This window comes from Pyxicephalus adspersus, chromosome 4, assembly GCF_032062135.1.
Source record: "Pyxicephalus adspersus chromosome 4, UCB_Pads_2.0, whole genome shotgun sequence".
In the NCBI taxonomy this organism is placed as follows: domain Eukaryota; kingdom Metazoa; phylum Chordata; class Amphibia; order Anura; family Pyxicephalidae; genus Pyxicephalus; species Pyxicephalus adspersus.
In genome coordinates this window covers 14,454,065-14,478,981 of record NC_092861.1, presented here as the reverse complement: position 1 = coordinate 14,478,981, position 24,917 = coordinate 14,454,065, and the positions used below count along the sequence as shown (strand labels likewise).

The window sequence follows — 24,917 nt, the reverse complement described above, 5'->3', positions numbered from 1 at the left end:
TGTGATGTTTCACCTCCTTCTCAAAGTATAGGTATGTATGATGCAATATATATCAATTCTTTGAGAAAGAAGTCCCCAAAACATCACAGTTGGCTTTGCCGCCAGAAACCCAGCACAATTGATACCCTTATTCTTTTTCTGATGACAAAATGGTTTATATTTCGTCACGTTCAGTCCCTTGATAAATGGTTAGGACAAATAGGATGAATCTACCCAGTGGAGACACAAAGCAAAATAAACTTAATAGGGCTGTCACCCCCTCCCGATGTTCTCTCCGGCCTCATTTAGCCGGGTGCACCACCCAGCACTTTTCAGTAACCGCTACCTGCCTACTGCTTCTTTCCACACAGCTTAAAATAATATATGGGGAGAACACTGCCTCCCTACTAAAAATAAAAGATGTTTTTGTTTGGTGTATTCTGATTATTTTTATTTTTCCTAACAGGAAGGACTTTTCCCAAGAAGGGCCAGACATGTGTGGTTCACTATACAGGTAAGAAGGAACCCAATGCTTGCATGTTTTCATGTTATCACACCAGCTGACATGCCTTTGTTTAACCTATTTGGGAATGCATCTATTCTCATAGCTGCCTCCTCCCCTAGCACAGACATATCTTTCTGCTAGTTACTTTTTTTAGTCTTTTTATAGCTTTAGTCCTGGACAGTAAAGGTCACTTGAAGCCTGATAATAGTAACAAGTGGCTGCAGATAACAATACAAACATGTTCTTTTTATATTCCTATAACATTCTATGCTGATGCCTGTAAAGTTTCATATCATGAAGAGTAATTCTAGCAATAGACAAATCATGTAATTTCTTTATGGCAATTCACGGCCATGTGCATTATATTTATTGGCCCTAAAACACAATATTCTACAGCTGTATGGTTAAACTTGTGCAAGGACAGCAAGGTGAACACACCAAGAAGGCTGGCAGCTTAAATCTCAGCTCAGCTTGTCATGGAAGTTTAAATTGGATTGGTCATACAACAAGCAGAAAGATGAAAATGATGCAAGGTTAAGGTAACAGACCCCACCACCAACATGTGGTTCTGCCGGAAGAGTCACATGTGGGCATTATCTAGGGCGGTTAATACAATTATGTCCTGTCTAGGAATGCCTTCGCTTGCTAGATTGAATTTCCCCTTCATTCTGATATTTGCACAACTACTCCCAATAGCCTACCCAGTGCTTAGATTATTGCTAAAGGTTCTGGAGAGCACCCTGCTATATCTTCCTATCAGTCATAATATTCCCAATTGCACCAAGAGTCCTGATGATGCCATTACTGGATCTAACATAAACTTTGTAATGCAAGCATATTCATAAAGGGGGACAGGGAGAATGTCTTCAGCCTTGACAGATACCCTGCCTATTAACTAGATAGAGAAAGACCAGCAGGAGACTATGGACTCTTTGCTTTAGCTACCTGACAGTTTGTTCCTTTGGTCATATTTTTATGCAGCTCGCTCGATTAGCTTGTAGTTCTGCCCCTTCCTCTGCTAGTAGAAAGTTGCTGTAAAGGGATTAAAATAATCTGTAATCAAGGCACATTTCAGATACTAGTTTCATTAAATTATTCATTAATCAGTACAGACCTGCGTGAATATATGTATTTTATGTCAGCTTTGGTTTCAATGTTATGCTTAATTCAGTGAACTTTGCAATGTTTCTTGGATGGTATTGGCAGTTGTCCAATTTGCTGCTTTTGTTCTCCTGAGTTTTACTTTATATCATACATTCTAGAGGAAAATTGGTGAGTATTGGATAAGCGAGTGAGATTTCAGGGCAGCTTATACGGCATACACATTTGTTTTCGACATTGCTATCAGATAAGTTGTCATTGCCATGTTACAGAGCATGCTGTGCCAGCTCACTTTACATCCATTGGATCGGGTTCGTAGCAGGGGTTCCTGTGCAGAAGGGCAAATGCCTGCCTCAGCATTATAGTAGTGTAATGGAAGCTGGCTGAAGACTTCCAGCTATGCAGCACCGTCCGGAGGAACTGCCTGTGGAATTCTACATTAAAGGGGATGGTTACTGTATGCAGGCTGTGGTCATTGAAGCATTTTTCTATCTTTTGAACAAAGGCAAGGGACAACTGTAAACTAAAAAGCTGGGGAAGGACCTGTTAACACCAGATCAGATACCTATGATGTGTTTTATGGACTGTTTATGGCACAGCAAGGCTTCTTAAAGGCAATAGACATGAATCATAATTGCACAAAAAGGCCAATGTGTAATGCACATGCTTGGGTAGGAATGGGGCTTAGGGTGGGACTAAACTTTACAAAAACCAAAAGTCACCAGAAGATGGATGTTTTGTTTGAAGAGTACAAAAAAAAAATGTTTTCCTGCTCCTGGTGATTTTTTTTTGTCTTTTGCCTCATGGCACATGGGCCGTGCAGTGGAGTAACTGGCTGTATATGCGGCACCACAATGAAAAAACCAAGATGCTGGGGAAAATGTAACTCCTGCACAGGCTCAGTAGTTATATCATCATTGCTGTGGACCTGGAAGATTCAGGGACAAGGACAGGGTCTTCCAAGTTCCGGGTGGTGCACCCAGATAAAATGGGCTGGGGAGAACAATGACTTTGCTTTCCTTGTATGGCGGCTGCTCTGCTCAGTGCCCAGATTTTAGGGAAATATCTAAATGCACTGGGGCAATCGGCTCTACCACACATGAAATGCTCATCTTATTATTTTGGTGACTGAGGATCAGGGGAAGTCGAAGGAATGCAAGTTTCTGTTGCTTAGAAAGGCTAAATTATAGTGAACCTCCTAATTTTCCCTTGAAAAACAGGTTGACTTAAAATTGTATGGGGCTGAGGACAAAAAGTGAACTGAGCCATTTAAATAAAATACAAAAATAGCACCCAAATTCTGTTGCTTCTTCCTTTCTTATGCTTTTTTTGTCGCTCCTTATATGATTCTTCTCAGCGGCTGCCTGTTCGGTAACATAATATCGCACATAATGTACCATCTTTCTTTGACAGGAGGGGACCCCCTGTAAGATTTCCTTTCAATCTGTTCTCATCCAGATGGCATATCTCCTTTCTGTGTAACAAACAAATGATATTTCGATAGACCTGGCTTGGACTTATTTAGGGCAGAGTTTTCCCAGCTCTGTACAGGCCCGGTCCAGGCTGTCTTCTCACCACTTTAGTATTACAGTCAATACATTGTACTGCCAGCTCACTCCAGAGTCCCCACACGCTGGCTTTGAAGTAAATAAAGCACGCTTGCATCATCGTCTGCTGCGGCACAGACCAGATTAATTAAACATGGTTTGATCTGACGCCATTTGCTTTGCAAAACTCTGTTTTTTTTTTTAAATGTTAAACATTAATGGGATGAGCAATACATCAATAGAATGGCATCACTTTGTTTTGCACCTCTGTTCTTTAGTATAAAGGTGGTGCTGTATTTAAGACTTTTGGCTCCATGCTAAACATCTAGCATGTGGTACAATTTGAAGTGTGAAACAAACACATTGCAGTATTACTCAACACAGTTGGTCTGATTTATTAAAGCTCTCCAAGGTGAGGATACACTTTCATCAGTGAAGCTGGGTGATCCAGCAAACCTGGAATGGATCTCGTTCGGGATTCAAAACATTTGCTAGCAAATAGCAAATGATTTTAAGAAATCCATTCAAGGATTTCTGGATCGCCTAGCTTCACTGATGAAAGTGTATCCTCTACAGCCTTGCAGAGCTTTAATAAATCAGGCCCAGTGGTTCTATTACTGAGATCTGTCACCTTTACATCTTGCACTGTGCTCCCTGGTGTTGCTTTTTTTTATAGGATTGTGTTTTTAATCTTTAGCCAAAACTTCTGCAGTTGCTTCTGGTGCTCAGACTTACTCTAATGCTTATCGATCCATGGAGAGAATTGAAAGGTCTAGCATAGTAAGGTTTAGAAAACCCAGAAACTATATACAAAAATCAACACCTTCCCCCATAGGCCTGATATTATGGCCAGGGAACTACAGTTTAGGCTATTTAGACTACCCGTGGATGCAAGGTAGTGCTCACCAATCCTATAAGTCTCTTTCTACACCTCTGGTAATAAATAGCATTAGGAGAAACCTTATTCATTTGTAGAAGACATATCTGATGGTGCCCAGTTATATAAAATAGTTATTTGGGACCAAGCATGAGTATCTTTACCTTCAATTAACAAAAAAAAGCATAACGAGAAGTCTTGGTGCACCATACCTGATGAAGTAGCCTGAGCAGCAGCAAAATTGTGGATTATATTTTATCAAATCCAATTAGGATTAAGACCTCCCGATAAACTGAACTCTACTTTCCACACACATTGGGCAGGGTACCATTGCAGAAGATTTTTCTCTTTGAGCCATATTATTAATTTTAAAATACTTTAATTAAAATAAATTAAATTATTATGTACACAAATATTTGGAGATGTAAGAAAGGTCCATCTTGACATGGCTCATTTCTTTAGACCATTGTCTCATGTTTGTTGCTAGACAGATTCATTTTTCTTCTTCCAGCATGCTAATTGGACAGTGATTAAGCTGTACCATGTTGATAAAAGCATTTCCACCTTTAGCTGCCATGCTGCCAGTCTTGCCAAGCAAGGGAGAACTAAAGGTTGCTACAAGGCCAGATTTTTGGTAGTTTTGGTAAATCTAGGTAAAAGTAAATTGTTAATTTTAATAATATATACCATGAATCCTATAGCATTAAATTCTTTATTAAGAATGTATTCTTCAAAATCTCCACATGTATAACCTGTCAGTTTAGAGAATAGAATTCACTTGTGTCTTTTGGCTTGCAGTGTGTAGGCAGCATGAAGCAATAAAAATGTAGGAGGATGGAGGAGGAAATGGATCATAGGCACTCTGTGGGTAAAAAAAGATGAACATGGTAGGTACAAGCTAGAATCATTTCCCATAGATAAAATTAGGGAATGACTGTTATTAAATGGGCTGTGGAAAACCAGTTCGCATCTACTATTAGAGGAAAAGTGAAAAAGTGAGACTGGATTTTGAATTTTAAAACAGAACCACAGCCGAAACCTTTTTCCTGTAATGAATAGAGTGAGAAAGGGTTGGGTCCCTTATCATGTAATTACATTATATGACGAGAAGACAGAGCAAATCTTCACAAAGTAAATTTGACACTTACCACCAGAAATAATATGTTGAGGGTTCTCTTGTAGTACCATTCCAGTGTAAACCTTGACGATCGTTAGATTTTCCTACATTTTCTGTCTTGGTGATAGCAATTGCCAGACCAGGGCAGAATGTGAGAGTCCATTTCCCCAACAAGGAATAGATAACATGTTGGCCAATAAACCTTTTTTCCACTCTTCAAAACAAAATGTACAATGTATTAACAAGAATTGTGCTAACAGCGTGCAAACTCAGTGATGGGCTGATGGTGTTCCTTCATTGTCCATTTAAAGCAGCCGTTGTCTCTTATTATTATTATCCAGTATTTATATAGTGCCGACATATTACGCAGTGCTGTACAAAGTCCATAGCCATGTCGATAACTGTCCCTCTAGGGGGCTCACAAGCTAATGTTCCTACCATACTCATATGTCATTAATACAGTCTAAGGTCAATTTTGGGGGAAGCCAATTAACCTAACTGCGTGTTTTTGGAATAAGGCAGAAAGCTGGTGTACCCGGGGAAAACCCACGCAAATGTGGGGAGAACCTGCAAACTCACTTGTAGATAGTGTCCTGGCTGCAATTCCAACCTGAGACCTAGTGCTGCAAAGGCCGGAGTGCTAACCTCTGAACCACTGTTCTTTCCCTTTTTAACATGGGTGAACCCTTGTAATAGGGGTAAGGGCAGGAAGGTGACCAGGTTGTATTTGCTAACTCCAAAAGAAAAAAGTTGTCTCACTGGGCAAGCTGAGTGGTAGACTCCTGGCTGGATGAAGAGAAACACAAATTATATTACAAGTAAAACGTCTGCCATTCGTATATTTCATAGGAATGTATATCTGTCAGCCTGGAGATTACCTTTAAGCACACAGTAAATCAAGCAAGATGAAGGGGCTTTTGCTCAGGCCTCACCAGCCTGAATGCCAACTTTTACAGGTGAGATCCACGTTGCAGTTTTACAAACACTGGTAAAGAATCCTCTTCACTGATCCCGTCTTATTCAACAGACCTCTTATCAGACTCTGTAATATGCCATTTATAATTGACATTATTGGCCACACAGCACAGAGGAGCTGTCAATGCAGAGAGCTGTCTGTAACTCAATGCCGCGTTAATCTGTCTGGGCCTCGGGAATTGTATTAATATGTCTGGTGTCTGCGATCCGCAGCACATCATGCCCATTAGGCAATCATACTGGCTTACTGAAACTAGGTGGGATTCCTTGTGCCCAGCTATAATTAGCAATGGAAAAAGGCAACTGCTCCAGAAATACTAGAACTCTGCCTATCTACCCTGTCCCGGGAGCACGTGTTTGTCTGGAATTAAAAATACATTCAGTGATTGATTGGGGGATTGTCATTATTTGTTTGCAGTTTGTATTTGCTGGGCATAAAAATAAAATTGTATGATAATTTCGAAAAATGTCACCGGTTAACATGAATGTGTCACAGGTGATGAAAGGACACGGTGCTGTAGAGCAGGTTAAGAATGCACTTTTAAATTGGTGTATCTAAACCCAAAAATAAATATATTGCAAAAAACACATCCTTAAATGTGGTGGCTGCATTAGTTTTAGATGTTTTCAAGTGAAGAGCGGGTACAAAAAGTACCTGTCGGATGTTGAAATCCAATGTTCTTGTCACCTCCTGTGAGTTTACAAGATTGCCAAACCCTCTCTTGTGGCAACTACTATTTCATTTAGCTGCAAAATAAGGCACTGTACAGACATCCGATGGAAGATTGTTGCTGAAAAAGGTATTTTTGTGATCGTTTTTAGTGACCGGTGAGCAAACGGCTCTGTACACACAGTGCTATTCTTCTCTAGAGTGTCAGGGGAAGGAGGAGCAAGTGGCACCCTGTTGTCCTCTCCTCAAATAAAATGCACAGCAGTGGTTCCCAATCAGTTGTTCATAACGGCAATGTCTAGGGACCACTGTGCAGTGTTAGATTTTGGCAATTCTCTAACTTGTGCACATAGCCTAATGGAGATGCACAAAGACAAACAAGTTTGAAGTCCAGCCTAGATATGGCAACCATGGCTGCTTCCATGAATATAATGGGAGAAAAACTCTACCCACTGGGGTAGGAAGTGTTATTATTTGCAGCATTTAAGTAGACCTAAGTTATTAGGATTTAAAGCATTTAAAACTAATGCAGGCACTTAGTCTAAGGACTAGCAAGCTGTGATGTTTCAAATCATTGGATTGGGTTTTTGATTTTGGATTTAGATGGGCAAAATTACATGAACACATCTGTAGATTTGTGTCTGATTAGCTGCATATCTTTACTTTGTCACTGTAAAATCCCATCCCTTAGATATTCACACTCCTTGGTTGTAGACTTGATGCCAGTATACAGGTAGTCAATAGGAATATATGAAGAATGGGACTTCACAAAGACATGTAAAGCCATGTAACTAAACTTGTGAAGACCTTTATTTGTCTCTGCGACGTCCCCTTCCCTGTGAGGTCCTAAAACTATCTACATAGCTTTATGTATATCATGGTAACTAGTAACTGGCAATTAGTAACTAGTAACTGGCAATCTAGTTACTAAATCACAATTGTCACTATATTGTGATCCCCTTACTAACCAAAATGCTTTTAAAGCAGCCATGGAGAGCTAAATTAATGGTCCATCCATTGAAGGAGCAGTGCCATAAAGGCAGGTAAGTTGTTTCCCTGAATTATAATTTATCAGTAATAGAATTGCCAGTGTGATGTTGGCCATACTTTTATTGCTGGTTGCCTTACAAAAATTGAAAATCACCCGGAGATGTAGACAGCACATCTTACCCAACAGAGATTCTAATAAGCTTTTCTGGTTCCAGGACCTACTTTCCTCTTGATACTTTTCTCATTGAAAAATCAACAGCCATGATAAGTCTGAGTACTGGAGAATTGTTCAATGGATACAGAAGTATTGAATCTGTAATGTTGTACATGGCATAATAAAGTCTACGGAGACTAGTAAGAGGCCGAGTCAAGTGTTATCACAATTGATGGTTGCAGACTCATTTCAAAGTGGGAGTTAATTTCTTGTCGATCTAACAGAACAAAGCAAAATAAAAAAAACACAAACACATAAAAAGAAAAAATAGAAAGCTTTAAATTTTTCCTTCTTTATCCTTTGCCAAAAAGTTGTGCCAGGAGGCTCAATATTTTAGGCTCAATTTATTTATTACAGCACGTGAAAACCAGACAGTGCTGAAACTCATGTTCAGTGCAGCGTGACCGTTTTAACCTGCATAAAGGGTATTCTGCTGGGAGAAAGGAAGCAATGCAGACAGTATACATTCCATACATGCTCCTGAAAAGGCAAGCATCATGGACTGCTATTTCCCATCATGCCATGTCAGCCATTCCCATACTTATTAATTAAGAGTTCAGTGTAACACACAGAAAATGATAGAACTCATAATTGCATTGCCCAGCACTGAAAAACCATTACCCTGAAAGTGTCTTTGGAATTGTGCAGTGTGTCCTTTCCTGGGATATTTTAATGTCACCTGCAGACATGCGGATATCTTATTTAGAACTGTGACCTATGACTGCTCTCTCTTATATACTTGGAACTTGCTTGGGCGGATGGTTGTGAAGTGGTGCAGTTAATACCATTTTTCAATACTTCTCAACAGTATAGTAGTTGTCTACTTACAACTGTGTGCACTTTTATCTATAATATTTAATAGGTGTTTACACACATTCACATATTTGTTCATTCTATTCATTCAATTTCAAGAGACAACAGACTGCCTGACAAGATCAGAATGTGAGATCTTCCTCAATGGTTGGTGAACATCTGACAACTACCTAACAAAATTATAGAACATGGGGATAGTGGTTGGAAGTTGGTAGGGTGTCAACCGCCCAGTAACAACATCCTTTAAGCCAGTTTTTCTCAACCTTTATGGGTAATGGTAAAATAAATTAGGGATCAGGTGCTATAATTACTATATTCATAGCTCACAGTACATTAGTGTGGTGGGTGGTTGGTAGGAAGGATATTTCTTCCATTGCTGGTCAGTGGGAAGAATGCCAAAAAGAATATTGGTGTCAATGGTAAATGAGAGGCACAAAATGCTCATTGTTCAAAGAACCCCTAGCAACTTCTACAAGAACCCTAGGGATCCACGGAACCGTGGTTGAGAAACGCTGATCTAAGCTCTGAAAATCAGGCATGTGAACAAGACCTAACTTATGCGATGAGGCATGTTGCATTTTTTATCAACCCATTCATTCGCATAACATTGTACCTTGCCCTTTTTCAATGTTTTTATAGAACAGGTGCATTGGCACCTATTGTATTTATGTATTGGCACCTATTGTATGTGTGTGTTGGTTTGCATTCTGCATTTAGGGCACTGACAACCCATGTTAAGTAAAGCTCAGCAACCAGAAATCATTCCGCTGAAATCAGATTAAAAAATGTATATTGATTGGTTACTACGAGTGTCACCTAATTAGCGCTTTGTCTTGCATTTTTTTTTAGTGTATTTATATACATCGGCAATCTGGAAATGAAAGGGTTTTGCATAGAATTGTATAAATTAAGTATCCGCAGCAAAGCCTGGCTCCCTCCATAAGGCACAACACCTACTTGTTCAGTGACTAATAATTATGTGGGTCTGTGTGACGTCGGTACCTTTGGTAGAGTGACAGCCCGCATGCATCCCTTTCCATTGTTCTAGCGTTCCCCTCCTCCCCCTCTCTGTAAAGCTGTAACCCACACATTTCTTGACATGTCTTTGCACATGCTGTTATATTACCATTAAGCCCTCTTATCTCTAGAGCTAGGGGGGGAAAAAATTCCTTGTAATTAGCAGCTTTGTTTGTAGCATCTCACAACCATGTCCCCGATGATTGTTTAGTAAATGAATTGTAATGACTAAGCACCATTTACAGCTATAGAAACGTAGTGACAGCTTTGTATCTATATGTAGCATTTGGATTTACTTAATATTACTGCTAAATTGTTTATGTGCCGGATTGTGTTAAAGACGCCTGCGGATAAAACAAATTAGCAGTTGCTGCCTACCTGCTGTGTGCAGCCAATTTGCTTCCTGGCGGGTATCATATGGAGCCGGCTGACCTGCCTGCCAATCCCTGTGGGTGCCCAAGCTTGCAGAAAGTAGGACATGTATTCCTTGCCCCTAAACATAACCTTCTTGGAGTTCTACGGTGCACAGCGTCATGTGACAAGAGAATGAAGTCATTCCCAGAATCATTATGGAAAGCTTACTGAATCTATCTGAAATAAATCACAATTTTCATTATCTGTAACATCATGATGCATCCCCGGGGTTGTGCTTGTGACAACCTGGGCTCATAGTAAGTAAGATGAATGAAGCTAGATGTTGTACAACCCAGAAGAAAGTTGGCAGCACTGGAGCATGAAGAGGGCCTAATACCTTGCCTAATAATAAATACATAAAACAATCCTTGTTTGCTGGATCTGCTAGCAAGCAAATTTTAAAATGTGCGGTAGATATTGTGCATGGCCCAGATTGGAAGGGATCAGGGTAGCTCCCAATATTCCTGCCAGGCTGGGCAACAGTCTTCTCATGTAATATACTTGGGGAGGTATTCGTCAGCTTAAACCAGATCAGGATTTCAAGAAGTCAGGATTTACCCCAACAGTCGGTATGTGCCTCTGATTTGTCAGGATCCTCCACATTGGAATTGAAATAGAACAGTTCAGTGGGACTAAAGGGATAAAGGGTTTCACCTTTACACTGAATTCTGGGCAAATGGCTGATACATAGATAAAGGGGAAAAAGTTATACAGGTAGGTGACAACATTTCTAAATCATGTCTCTCCCTCAACCTGTGACTGGACCGTAAAAAAAGCTTCAGTTTCATGATCACATTTCTATGTCATGCTGTCCTGTTAGTATATTCTTTGTAAGGCCATGAGCACAGCAGAGCAAGTGGTTGTCTCCTTGTTTTGCCTCCCCCTTTTATAGTCTAAACTTGGAAGATTTCAGGTTAGATACAGGTTATGTTCAGATACTGTTTAAGTTGGGCTGATCCCAGTTTGCTTGGAGGTGGAAGTTTGCGTCACCTCTGTGGAACTTTTTGCTGTCTCTGCAATCTGATCTCCCTACTATACAGGTTTCTTACACTGTGGCTGTAAAATTAACTGAAGATGTTCGTATGATCTCTGACAACCTAAAAACACACCTGTGGGGTAAAGGCAGGCATTGCATTGTTTGTAGTGCATTGATTGACCCAATAAAGGAGAATCGTGTGCAGTGCTGCAGGAAGCCAGGTATTTGTGTAATGAATGTTGCTACCCCCATATAGATTATTATTAAACAGTATTCATATAGCGCCAACATATTAGGCAGCGCTGTACAAAGTCATAGTCATGTCACTAACTGTCCCACAAAGGGGCTTACAATGTAATGTCCCTACCATAGTCATATGTCTTTAATACAGTCTAGGGTAAATTTTGGGGGAAGCCAAATAACCTAACTGCATGTTTTTGGAATGTGGGAGGAACACACACCAACACTGGGAGAACCCGCAAACTCCATGCAGATAGTGTCCTGGCTGAGATTTCAACCTGAGACCCAGTGCTGCAAAGGCCAGAGTGCTAACCACTGAGCCACCATGCTGCCCAATGTAAAATTACCACTTGTACATGAAAACAAGGTGTTTTTTACCAATTAACACATACCAGTACATCAATTTAATCTTCCTTGTGTGTTTATCTCAAGAACAAATACTGAAACACCTTTATTAGTTCAGTGTATTCCGTAAAGCACTGCATCCCGTATGCACAATATAAATAGTGGTATAGTGTGGAACATAATAAAAATGATGCACGGGCCACCTCCTAGACAGCCCTCCATATTCTTTCTTTAAAAATCCATTAAGATTTGTTATCATTGTCTTTATACAGCCATGTTTCCTGCTTTTATTTGTATCCTATTTGTGTTCTGAATGAGCATCTGTTCTTGGTAATCACATTCTATAGACCTAGTTAGACTTGTATAGAAATTTATTTTGAGCTCCTGGAAGGGCAGAGTTTATGTGATATACGAGTGTAATTCTATTACAGCACGATCTTATTAGCATGATAAATCTAATGTGAGTCTTTTTATCTCAGGAAAGCCGTTTCTCTTGGTGCATGTATATATGCATTCGGAGCAAAGCAGCCTGTGCACCCAGTGACCTTGGATAATGGATACGAAACATTATTTGTCAAGATGTAGTTCTGATGAGATCCAGAAAATAAAAACTACAATCTCTGCAGTAATAATGTGTTTATATGGAAATTGTTTTACAGGAGACCATAGATTTCTATCAAGACAGCTTCCTGTTACAGTATCACCTAATGTAAAATATTTTTTTTTTATTTTTCTCATAAATGCAGTATTTTAGAAAACGGGTCTGTTACAGCAAACCTATCGTAATATAGATTCATTTCAGAAATGGCTAAATAAATTTGTGAACTGCTAATGCAGTACAGCCATTCTTACAGCTTTGCAACACAATGTATATTCCATTTGCCTTTACTCTGATCAGAAGGCTAATTGCTGGGTACCTGTAGGAGAATATGCCATTTGTTCAACCAGTTTTGTGATCCAAGTACCCCTGCTAGATGTCATGGTCAGGTCCTGGGCCTTGCTGAAGTCTACATTGTTGTTTAGTGCAAATGTAGGCATATCACTGTATAATATATATATATATATATATATATATATATATATATATATATATATATATATATATATATTACACGCTCTCTTTTCTGGCAGACGGTATAGAGACAACATCTTCCCATTGCTGCTTTTTCTCTGCAGAGCTTTATGCATCTTCAATGTATGACCCAATTGCTTGCCTACTGTTACCTGGTCACCTTCTGGCACCAAACCTTCTGTTTTTATCTGTTTGGGGTTACCTGAGCACCTGAAGCCTTGCTTCTTACCCTAATCCTTAAATGCCCCTACCGCTAAATGGTGAATTTGGCACAGTACAGCTGCCTCAAATGGTTAGTGCTGATAGTCTGTTTCAGGTTCTGGCTGCACTATGCTCACTGATAGGGGATGATGCCCATAGTCTAAAATTGTGTTATTCCTTTATTACTGAGGGTTCCATGGATTCCACCTAGTTTCCCAAGGCAACTCAGATGAAACTTATAAATGACTATCTAAATTTCTAATGGACCCAGAACGTAGTGGCCATGATTGCTTTACGGTGCGATCTGTTTCTGATCTGTCCTTGGACATTCCAGTAGCAGATCTAGAGGTCTCTCTTCTTCTCCATCAGTCATGTAACAAGCTTTGTATGACAGGTTGGAATCTGGTATGTAGCTCTAAAAATCAGTATGTAAGTTCCCATGGAACCTGCAGTGGGTGTGTTTGCAAAGCACGCTGTAGTATTACAAACATGTAGACAAATGTCATTCCCAATAATTGGCCTAATGTGGTTGAATTACAGCTGTGTCTTGATGAAGATTTCAACATCTGAGCTAGGCTGGCTTGTTGCTCTGCATTGTACACAGGCTTGTGATTCCCTTCTATCAACATTTTGGCAGTCAAGATGGACTAAAAGCAGTTGAAGCACTGACTGACTGCTCCAATGAAAGTTATTTGACGGCAACATTTCTGCAGCTGCCAACATTGGAGGTGGGGGGGAGATGGACCTACAGCCATGGGTTTAAATAACATAGAAATATATTCATCCAACCTACCCTGTTTTTTAACAGTTTTTGTTTTTCTCCCGATCCTTTTTTTTTTTTTTTTTTTTTTTTTTTAATAAATGCACTTTACTGTGCAAAATCATGTTACCAGTAAATCATTGTATTAGGGCCATCTAGTTGTTGATTCTTTGTCTTTGATGCTTCATTTTGCACATTAAAGTCTATCTGCAGCCCAATTATGCATACATTTGGTTGCTCAGACATAAATTATTCACACCACTGCTCCTCCCTACTGTAGCCCACAAGAAGCTTTATGGCTGCTGATACCAAAGCTGCTTTTTTATCTTCAGGCTTGATCAGATCACTCATTATGCCACCTTTCTGTAAGAATATTTTTAAAGAATAATACTGAATAATATCACTGACACAACAAGTAATATTGGATCATATTAATAAAATGATATGGAGTATTTAACCAAATGAAACACTATATTGTGTTATACTATTGTAATGTAGTATATACTATATTAATTTACTGTTTTTATACAAAGATCCTAATTGGCTCTCCCTGGTAAAGCTGTGTATTGCACTAAGTACATGTATCTTTTATAGGCCAAAAAACATTTTCAGCACCACAATACCATTATAATTTATGTTCTGTTCTTAAAGTGTATAGGTTTATGTAGTGGAGCATACTTATGATCTTGCTAGCAATTTCATGTAAAACAATTATTTGACTGGAGTCTCTATGAAGATCTACATCCATATTTGTACACAATGGTTGCATAGTTCTCAGTATAGGTTTCCTTTAGTCCTCTTATATCCTGAAGGCCTACTAAAGCTATGATGAGAGTAGTGCCACTTTCTGAACCCAGATCAGTGGTTTCCCAGGTCTTTTTAGCAGGGCGCACAACCCAGCACGTTTTCATAACCACTGGGCTGTTTTTGGATGGTTACTGAATAGTTGGGGTCACAATACAGGGGCCACCACCCACCTACAACTTTTTCCTTCCAAGCTTAAACAAAATTCCTGGGAGAGTACTGCAGAATTTTCTGCTCCACAGAAGGCATATGGCCAGTGCCCCAGCTTTTTTTGCGTTGGTCCACCCTAACTTGCATGGTAAATCCACATATTTAACATCTATAACATATATAAAACCACTATTTGAATTCTTTTGGCTTATTGGCATTCAAAGAAAATTAAGCTTAAGTTCCGAATTGAGGGGTCAGTAGGGATCAGACAGATGGATCCATCAACTTTGAAAAATTGAAAATCACTAGCACATCTAAGCATTCCTGATGAAACTTTACAATGAAGTCACCAGTAGAGATGACATTTAATGTTAGGTATTATAAATTGTCCTACCAAAGACACCTATTAGGAATCTATGGCAGCAAAACTCATAGCAATCAGTTCATTATGGGGCCATCTCATACAAAAGATTTTGCACCTGGTTAAAGCTCAGCACCAACAGAATAGATGAGTGAACTTAACTAATATTGCACCGTCAATGGCTGAACCAACGATATGAGGTTAGCCATCAAGATTCTGCAACATGTCGGCTAGAGAAATCCAAATTCAGAAAAGTGAGGTTGTTCTGTAGTAATGAAGCAGAATTGCTGGTTTGACTGGACCCTTAGAATTAGGTCTTAGATTTCAGACAGCTTCTCATTTTGCAGGCTAAAGTTGTGAGCTAAGCACTGTAAAGCATTTCAAGAGTCTTCTTCAATGAGCAAGGTTCTCTGGAGAACTTGGGACATGTTTTGTGTTTAGCCCTTTGTGTTCTAACAAGCTAGCAATAGAGGCAGCGTCATTGTCTGGTGTAGCAAAGTTCTGGACCTTGGAATGTCAGACCTTGATAATGCCAGGACATTTTTATTCCCAGCACTGGCATACTTTTGTTATTTTAAATAGGGCCCCATTTTGTCCAGTTTATTTCAAAAAGGTCTCTTTGTACCTTATCACTGACAGATTTGTGTACCTGCCACATCGCCCTTTTGAGCATTCACACTCTGTAACAAGTCTTGCTTTCTGAATTGTCAAGATAAAGCTCTTAAATGTTCACCTTTCTTTTGCAAAGGCGTTCATATTGCGCTCTCGCTTTGCTTTGCAGGCCAATTAGCATAACCATTTTGTTCTTTTTTTTTTCCTTTCACCAGAAATAAGAAGGATAAAAAAACAAACAAAATTAGATGTTACCGTAAAGTTGCTCGCTGTAAGAAAATGGCACAAAAGCTTTTGATTTCATTGTTCGTTCCCGCTGCTCCGACTCTATGCTGCGTACATAATTATTGTCAAGCTGAGTGGTAGAGAATAGTGTAGAAAGACCCCCCTCCAGAGTACAAGAGCGTCTAACGCTGGCTAATTATACCTGGTTGGATACATGGTTTCCATGCTGAAAAAGCCAGACCTTTGCTGCTAATGTTCCTCTCCGCTGTGTCCTATTGAAGAGGACCGTATGAGAGCTTACAAGCCGAGCATAGTCCGAAGGAGTTTAAAGCTTTTTGTTCTCAACTGCATAAAAACAATGATGAAAGCAAAATTGTATGGATGCTTGGAACTTTGGAATATTTTCTGTTTGTTGCTAAAGGAAATTCTTTAACATGCAAAATGGAGCATATATGCTCCTTGTCCCCCAAACTTTTTGGTTTGATTGGAAGAGGAAAAACAAACCTCTGTATTTATGAAATAGAGCCAGTAAACAGCAACAACACCACAGCGGTGAGGTTGGTCATCAAAATGGGGAAAAGCAATGTAGTAATTCAATTCAAGGTAGCACCTCCTGAAATAAATGGACATATCTGGTAAAGTTTTAGAAACATAATTTTAGCATAATAACCCAAAATGTAACGTTCACAAATAGAATCTACACAGAATAATATAAAATTGAGGGATATGTAGGTAAAATGTGCTTCAGTAAGCTTAACAGTAAAGCTTGTGAACCCATCCATACTTCTTGTTCCAAGTCAGAGATGTTAATCATTGGACTTCAACTGACTTCCATTCAGACCTGGCTACCATGAACCTGGCTCCTTGGGGTACATCTTCATACCTATTTGGGTCTACCGAATTACTGCACTGCATTACATACCCACTGCCCTGCCTCATAATTTACCCTTACCCCCTAACAGCATACCATACCAGCGGTATATATTTGTGGTACCCTTTTCGAATATAGAATATCGTGAAGCAGCTGTATCTAAGCTCCATGGACGAGTCCCACGCATCCAATCTGACAGTGCAGGTGCTAAAGCAGTCAACCACCATGCATTAGTTCTGCTAGCCAGGCTTTGTTCCTCCAGTACATACATTCTATAGGCTCTATTCATTCCTATAGACTTGATGTACCCTTTTAGCATGAGCAGCCCCATGGGACAAAGGCTGCCTGCTGAGTGACCTCTTCATTTTTTTTGCTGGTGGCAGTTTTCACTAAATCCCTAAAGCTGATGGTGTCCTTATCTGCTGACTACCTCTGACTCTTTACCTTTGAATTTGTGGTCTATGGTAATGAGACTTCTACATACTTGTAATTGCTGTGGGTCCAAATCCTCATTTTCGAGAGTTTCAGGTGTCCATTTAGGATTGCTGGCTGTACATACATGTTAAGTTCTATGGGGAAGAGAGGATGGAGAGACAGGCGTGAGGTGCCCAGCTGCATTGTTGTACAATAGCATAATGATAGTGGTGTTAGTAATTCAGTATGGAAGATTACCAATCACCTCCTGAATGACATTGACACTTTTTATGTGAAAAGATCACAAATTATGGTTTTAGTGGTGAAAATCTAGAGAAGTGTTTCTCAGCCAGGGTTCTTCCAACAGTTGCTAAGGGTTCCTTGAGCAATGAGCAGTTTGTGTATTCCAACTAATGATCTTTTCGGCTGAATGAGTGGCTTCCTTCCCACTGACTACCAATGTAAGAGGCATGCTTCCGATTGACCTTCAAGCTTAATATACTGTGAGCTGTGGATCAAGTAAATATAGTAAGGGTACCCTGAAGACCTGAAAGTTATTTTGAGGGTTCCCTATGGTAAAAAAGATGAGGACGACTAATATGGAGTGTGTTCAGACCCTTGCACTCTGTTCTATGGAAGTCGCACAGCATGGTCATATGATAAGAGGATACAGTTCTTTAACCATACAACAGGCAGGGATTTTACTAGTTGCAGCAAGGTCAGATACCACTAAAAAGGTAGTCAATGCATTTTAAATTATTTTATTTTAACTATGTTATTTTAACTTTGTTAATATTTTAGTTAATTTTGAGTCATACCTTTACGAACACCCACCACCCATGTGTTGCTTTGGCATTCTTTGTATGAAGACCTGATGTACAACGTTTCTGATTTACATGACAGCTCAGGCTGAAGGATGACCGTAACAGCTGAGAAAATGCTGGGCAGCCTGTAAGGGTAGGAGTACATTCCTATGAAAGCTTTCTCCACCACCTGCTCTGGCAGCCACTTGTAGGGCAGACATGACATGGAGCATAGCAGACATTCACTGCTGGTATATCCTCCATCCTGCAGGAGAGTCAAGGGGCCGTGGTAATTCTCAAGTGTCATCCCTGCTGGGACCAGCACATACTAGCATGAACAGCTAATAAAACACATGATTCAGCCGCCATTTTTAATATAACAAATATAGACACGTAAATATTATGAAGTGCATGACCCTGTTTTTTTAAGTTCATGTACACCCTAAATGAGTGACCATTTAGCTTGCTAAAGTTCCGTGCATCATACAATGTTTTTCTCATATAATGCTGTTACAACTGAATTTCCTGCAGCCAACCACATCCTATGTACATGCACTCTAGCAATGGATCCACGGCATGTCTTAAGGTGGGTTTTCCTGATGGAGACTCAGGAATATGTTTGCAATATGTTTCAACATTGCCATTTGCAATATTCATTAAAAAAGGAGGACTAGGCTACAAATCAGAAGCACAGCCAGGAGACAAATACACAGAAAGGGCCTCATCCTGGACCCCATGGGCATATCAATAGATATTTAATTAAAACTGAAAGGATCACTGTTTAAGATATATATTTTTTTAGTTTATTGTGACACATGCCATAAATGAAGGGGTTACATACAGATTATACAGTAATTTTATGTTGTATGCTAATATTACAGCCTACATAGACAATGGATAAGAAACAGAAGTCAGCATGCTATGCAGTGAGCAACCCATACATGTATAATACCATTATATGTAATCTTGTATAAGTATTAATTAATAAATCAAGCATCAAAGCATATACAACCCAGCTTCCAAAAAACTTGGAACACTTTGAAAACTAAGTAGAAACCAAATTCAATAATTTGCAAATTATATAAACACTGTGTTTAAGTGAAAATATAAATGAAAATGATTTGTAAATCACTACATTATTTCATTTTTATACATCTTTGTAACATTTTTTGATAATAAGATGCACAGTTGTGAGTTTAGACAATATACATTATAGTAGAGTAATAATAGAGAGTTTTACCAATATACATAATAAAGTGAAAACTTAAAACTGATACAATAGGCGGCTGTTTTTATCAAGAGCCGGCGGGAAAGAGGAGCATGATGAAATAAAATGGGTGTGAGTTGAAAAGTAACTTCAGGTTACCATCAAGATCATAAAATTGAGATGGAAAGTGGTATATAAGGTCAGGGGATAGAGGAAGAACAAATTCAGTGCTAAAATGTGTGTAAAACTTTCACCTTTTTTTTTAATTTGGCAAACCTGCTTAAATGCAATTTAAAAAAAAAAATGGTAATACAGGGTTTAAAAGCCAAGTCATTGGCCCTGATGTATTAAAGCTCTTTTAATAATAAAGTCATTTGCGATTTGCTAGCAAATGTTTTAAATCCTGAACCAGATCCATTGCACGTTTGCTGGATCACCTAGCTTCACTAAAGAAAGTGTATCCTCTCTAGCCTGGGAGAGCTTTAAAAAATCAGGCCCATTGTGTCAACTTTTGCAAAATTTTCAGAATTTTGCAGATTCTTTTGTGTTATTAATGGTTATACTTTTATGGAAGTGCAAAAAACCTAAGTTAAAAATCAAATTAACCAACTAACTTTTTTTTACTTCTTTTTAAAGAGAAACTAATATGCAGTTCAGTCCTGAAACCAGACCTTTTTGTTTTTTCATATTCAGACCAGGTCCAATGGTATGCTGAAGGTCTAATGAATTGCTCATAATTATTTATACATGCAGTTTTTCTTATCTTTACAGGAAGGGCAGTGTTTTCCTATAGTTGTGTTAGAAGTTGTGTCAGATATATAACACATACCACTTTCTGAAGTTCCTCTTTTAAGAGAAAGTTAAATTTGGAAAATAACTATTTCTAGGTCAGCAGTATACCATAATGCCTGTTACAGATTCTTGTATCTTTTTATTAATATTTATTAACTGGTATTTTATATAGCTTCAACATTATGCAGCGCTTTACAAAGTCCATAGTCACATCACAAACTGTCCTTCAATGGGGCTCACAATCTAATGTCTCTCCCATAGTCATATATCATTAACACTGTCCAAGGCCACTTTTTGAGGGAAAGCCAATCAACATACTTGCAATTTTAGGGATGTGAGAAGAAACTGGAGTGTCCAGTGGAAACCCATTCAAACCTGGGGTGCTCAATGTGAACATAAGTTTATTATCAAATTTAATCCAATCTTAAGAAAACTAATAATGAGTTTAAAATAATGTAAATATGTTTTGTTAATCAATTGTTACTGGATTATTATTTGTAGATCTCCTTTTCATGATAAAGCGGACTTAGCTTCTGCGAAACGCGTTGAAGTTGTGCAATGTCTCAGTAAAAAAGAGTTTTCCATAAGGAGATTTCTATGAGTGTGTTATTTTGAGTAAGCTTCTGATTTTATTGTTATATCACAGATGTTAACGTGTAATTTTCAAATAAAGTGTAATGTAGCTTTATATCTTGTTGTTGAACTCTTGTATCTATCCGACCTCTAAAGTCTCTAAAATGTTTGTGGTTTTCCTATGATAAACCTTTCTGCCCTTTGTATTTTAAAATGACCCTATCTTTAGCCCCTCATCTGCCCAGCAATATAGATTAGTTTTACTTTACTTTTCTCAGTCCTCCTTGGAAAGCAACATGGAATAATTGGTACTTCTGGGAAAGGGTGGGCATGTGACTTTTTTGCCAGCGAGTTAGCGCCAGGTACTATGTGGCCTAGAAATTGCCACCTGAGGTCAGAATTACAGGAGAAGGGTGTGCACTAAAAATGTCCATAACTGGTATTAGTCTACATTTAATATTTTCTAGGTGCTCTGAAAGACATCTAAAGGTATATACAGGCTCCTCTAGGTGCCAACTGTGGTCCTTCTAGCAGGTTTACTACTTTTTTGCATTGATGAGTGGATTTTATTTTTTCATTAGACACCTCCCTTGGCTCTATTTTAAAAAGCAGACAATTGTGCAGTACCCAGAGTGAAATGTCCTGACATCACACATCGCTTGAGGTTATCAAACCCATTTAACAGACTAGTTGGAGTGCTCTCAAATTGCATTATGTCCCTATTACACACATCTCATCAATACATGCAGTGCCCATTTATTGAATTGTACACCAGGAACCAGCAGATTAATCTGATTTGACGCAATCCCTGTAAAGTTGTATTGGGATCTGTGTCATCTGAGCCGCCAAGGGTTGAGCAGCAAGAACAGCTGTGATCATTATTAGGTTTGATTTAGTTTAATCTATCAGTTTAACAGTTGTAATGCAGACATCTCCTCCATGTGAAAATTGTTTTGTCGTTTCATTTACATTCAGTGACAAACTCTTTTTTTAAGGATCTTACCATGAAGCTAAAACGCAATATAAGCATTGGAAACGCACTGTATGTGTCATGTTTCATTTGGCAAAGTTTAGCAAATAGTACAGGTTTACAACAAATAGATTTTTAAGGGAATTTGTAGCCAAAATGTCTTTTTTTATTTGTGTTGTCGTAGGCAGTTGTACACATCTTTCGTCACCAGAAGAATTGGCAGCTCGGTCTTTATTCCTTCACCTGAAACCAGAATTTTCCTTTCTTTCTCAAATGGAATCTACTCACAAATCACATGAAGATAGTTTATTAATAGATATATAAAAAGAACAAATTATATTTTTCCCCCATGATTGCTTTCCATTTTTTTATGGACAATCTCAATAATAAATGTTCATACATTTCCTTTTTCTAATATTAAAACAGAACTAACTATGGTAGGGACATTAGATTGTGAGCTCCTTTGAGGGACAGTTAGTGATACGACTATCTATTTTGTACAGCACTGCTTAATATGATGGCGCTATATAAATACTGTGTAATAATAACCCAAGGTACTCACTTGTCCTTGTTCCCTTCTAGGGCGCCACCAACTTTTTCTTTTTGGCCCTTTGGATTAGCTGAGCCAGGGTGGTGTAAGCAGGAGTTAGTTCATTCTTAGCAGGAAGCCTGAATTTCTGGGTATTCTGGCCACCAAAGGCGACACCGCACATACACATCTTGTTTTTTTGCCAGATCATACAAGCAGTAGGAAATATTGCAGAAAGGATATTGCCTTTCCTTTTACCTGCCTGATTACAGAACTTTCATTCTGCTTAGTACGATTCAATATATCAGTCTTGGCACATGTTGCTGTACACCAATTAATAATGTTTATTTTGTTTTGCTGTGCCAAGTGTGAAACTTTTGTACTGTAGCATCTGTTACTCTCATAATGCATAGCTCAGGATATGACCACTTGTCTTGGTGGTCTCACCCATCACACCATTGACGAAGGGGACTCTTATCAGCTTTAACGCTAAGACACCAGACAGTGGGCTGTATCTGCACTGTCAGCGTTTCCTCGAGAGTCCATCACCAACCACATTCTTTGTGGATTCCATTCTACTCCTGACCTATTTTTACCTTGCTGTCTAATAAAAACAAACTGATATGCCTTGAAGTCAAACACAGTTGTTATAGCCAACTATGAAAGCAGGCATTTTGTAAAAAAAGAAAACAAACTTACAGCCTGATGTTTTATTAGCACTTTACTGGGCTATTGCCAAGTCTAAACTCTTCACCTTTGATGATGGCAGCTGCCTTCATATCCATTGCTCATTTCCATGTTAATTGGGAGAAAATAGAAAAATCACAGGTTCTACATTTAAGGTGCCCTCACCACCAGAGATGGTGCTTATTTATGGTGGTAATCCTGACCATATAGTTTGGGGGGGGGGGGTCTCGCCAAGGCATCTAAAAATCATTGTAATTTCAAAGTCACCTTATGGGTTCACCAAACATCAACTCTATGATGGCACTCCATTGCTGCCCATAGTTTATGTGCAATGCAATGTACAAAACCCTGGATGTTGATACCTTCTGTCTGTTATAAATAAGCTCCTTGTGATTTGGTTGGAACAGGATATATTAACCAGTAGACTCTAGAGATTTCCCACTGAGCCCACCAATATGTATACTCCTATGATATCAGCACGGATGGCCGTTTTTCAGTTGTTTGAACAAAAGATAGTCTGCCATTTGCATGTGGTCCTACTTATATCATAGAAGAGCTTATTGAAGAAGTAAGAATCAGGGATCAATTTTTATTAGCCTATTATTTTATTATTCTCCTTTTTCCACTTGGGCAAAAATTTTCCCTTGCTTTCTAATGCCTCTAAGACCGAAAAAATAAAGAGCTAAATTAAAAAATCATCAAAAATCACTGACCCATGGAAAATGATCCAAAAAACCTCTAGACACCCCTAATGTTGATTTTTCCCCAGGCTGTGTCACTACCCTGCAACCAACATTAAATAATAGGTGTTATTAATAAAGTCCATTGTTATCTTTTTCCATTTGGTGACCTGTACTAAGAAGTAGAATTTATCATCTCGAATACACACCTCTATCTGCTAATCTTTTACTTGGAGTAAATAGCAGCAGAGGATGAAATCCAGATCCCGCTTGCAATTGTCACTTCTAACAAAGGATGGGAGATAGACAATGCAGAAGACATTCGGTTGTTTATAGGAGTCGGCTGCTCGGTGGCACCTCGCGGCAAGTTGTGCATTAGTCATGTGTCTAATGTGATGATTCAGTTACACATGGCAGAACAATGGCCCTGGCTCATCCATCATTGCAGTGTATTTAGAGACAGGTCACCTTATTTGTTGTTAATGTAGTTCTCTATCGCAGAGGGAGGCTATGCAAAGCAGTGGTGAAAGATAAAGAGGATGATATTTGACTGTCAGCTTTTGTAGACTTGAGTGTCATGTATGCACGCTGTGCACAGTCAGCACTCCACTGCCCTCAGAAGAAAAGATTTAATGTAACAAAGCGTTGTAAGCAGGGCTCATGTAAACCTGTCTAGGAATGTAATAATAAAGTAATAACATAATGAATAAAGTTCATGCATTCAACCCCATCCTGAATACAATATGCAGCTTTTAGAAGTAGTGTTCGGCCCCTGAACTATTATGCAGAATGCACATTTACCAGCCCTTTGGGTATACATAGTCCTATTTAGGGAACCCTGCTTTGGAGCTTGGGGGTCCCCTGGTACTGTAGCTGGGTTGTTCATGAACTTCCTGATGGAAAGTTCAGAGTCTGCTGTTCAGGAAGATGTCTGGCTCCCCTCCCAGCAGCTGCTGCCAGACCTGCAGGTTTATAGCAAGAAGAGCAGATGCTGTGAAAGGGTGACAGGAGCCAGAGAAGATGGAAACTTTGACATAGCTTCAGTGATGGATATTGTAACTTCTTCCAGTGTAAACCTTAACAGAGGCTGAAACGTGATTCATCCACCTTTTCCAAAAACAGAACCCTACATTAAACATGCTGGGCAATATGGAGCTGGAGGCACTCCAACATAGTTACTACAGATTATGTTCTTACATTAGGTGACAGTTGCTATGTTTTTAGCTAGTATCAATGAGAAACATGCCCCGATCCATTCGTTTCCCCCACCCCTGAGGTTATTGGTGCCTACTAGTACCACTTATCTCCTCTTCCGCCCTTTCCATTGACATGAACAGGAAAGTTTGACTGATAAGGCCAATCTTAGTGTCTTGGATATGCAAAGTGCTAATGTGTGCTAATAATTCATGGGACTTTACTGAAGAAT

The 24,917-nt window shown here is 39.0% G+C and overlaps 1 protein-coding gene across 1 annotated transcript in view; it reads left to right on the top strand.

Annotated features, from left to right (window-relative positions):
- The window catches only part of FKBP1B (FKBP prolyl isomerase 1B), a 42,772-nt gene that overhangs the window by 8,268 nt on the left and 9,587 nt on the right, over positions 1-24,917 (top strand). The window contains exon 2 of the mRNA XM_072407463.1: positions 446-493. Within this exon, the coding sequence (XP_072263564.1) occupies positions 446-493 (48 nt within the window). The remainder of the gene's footprint in view (positions 1-445; positions 494-24,917) is intronic.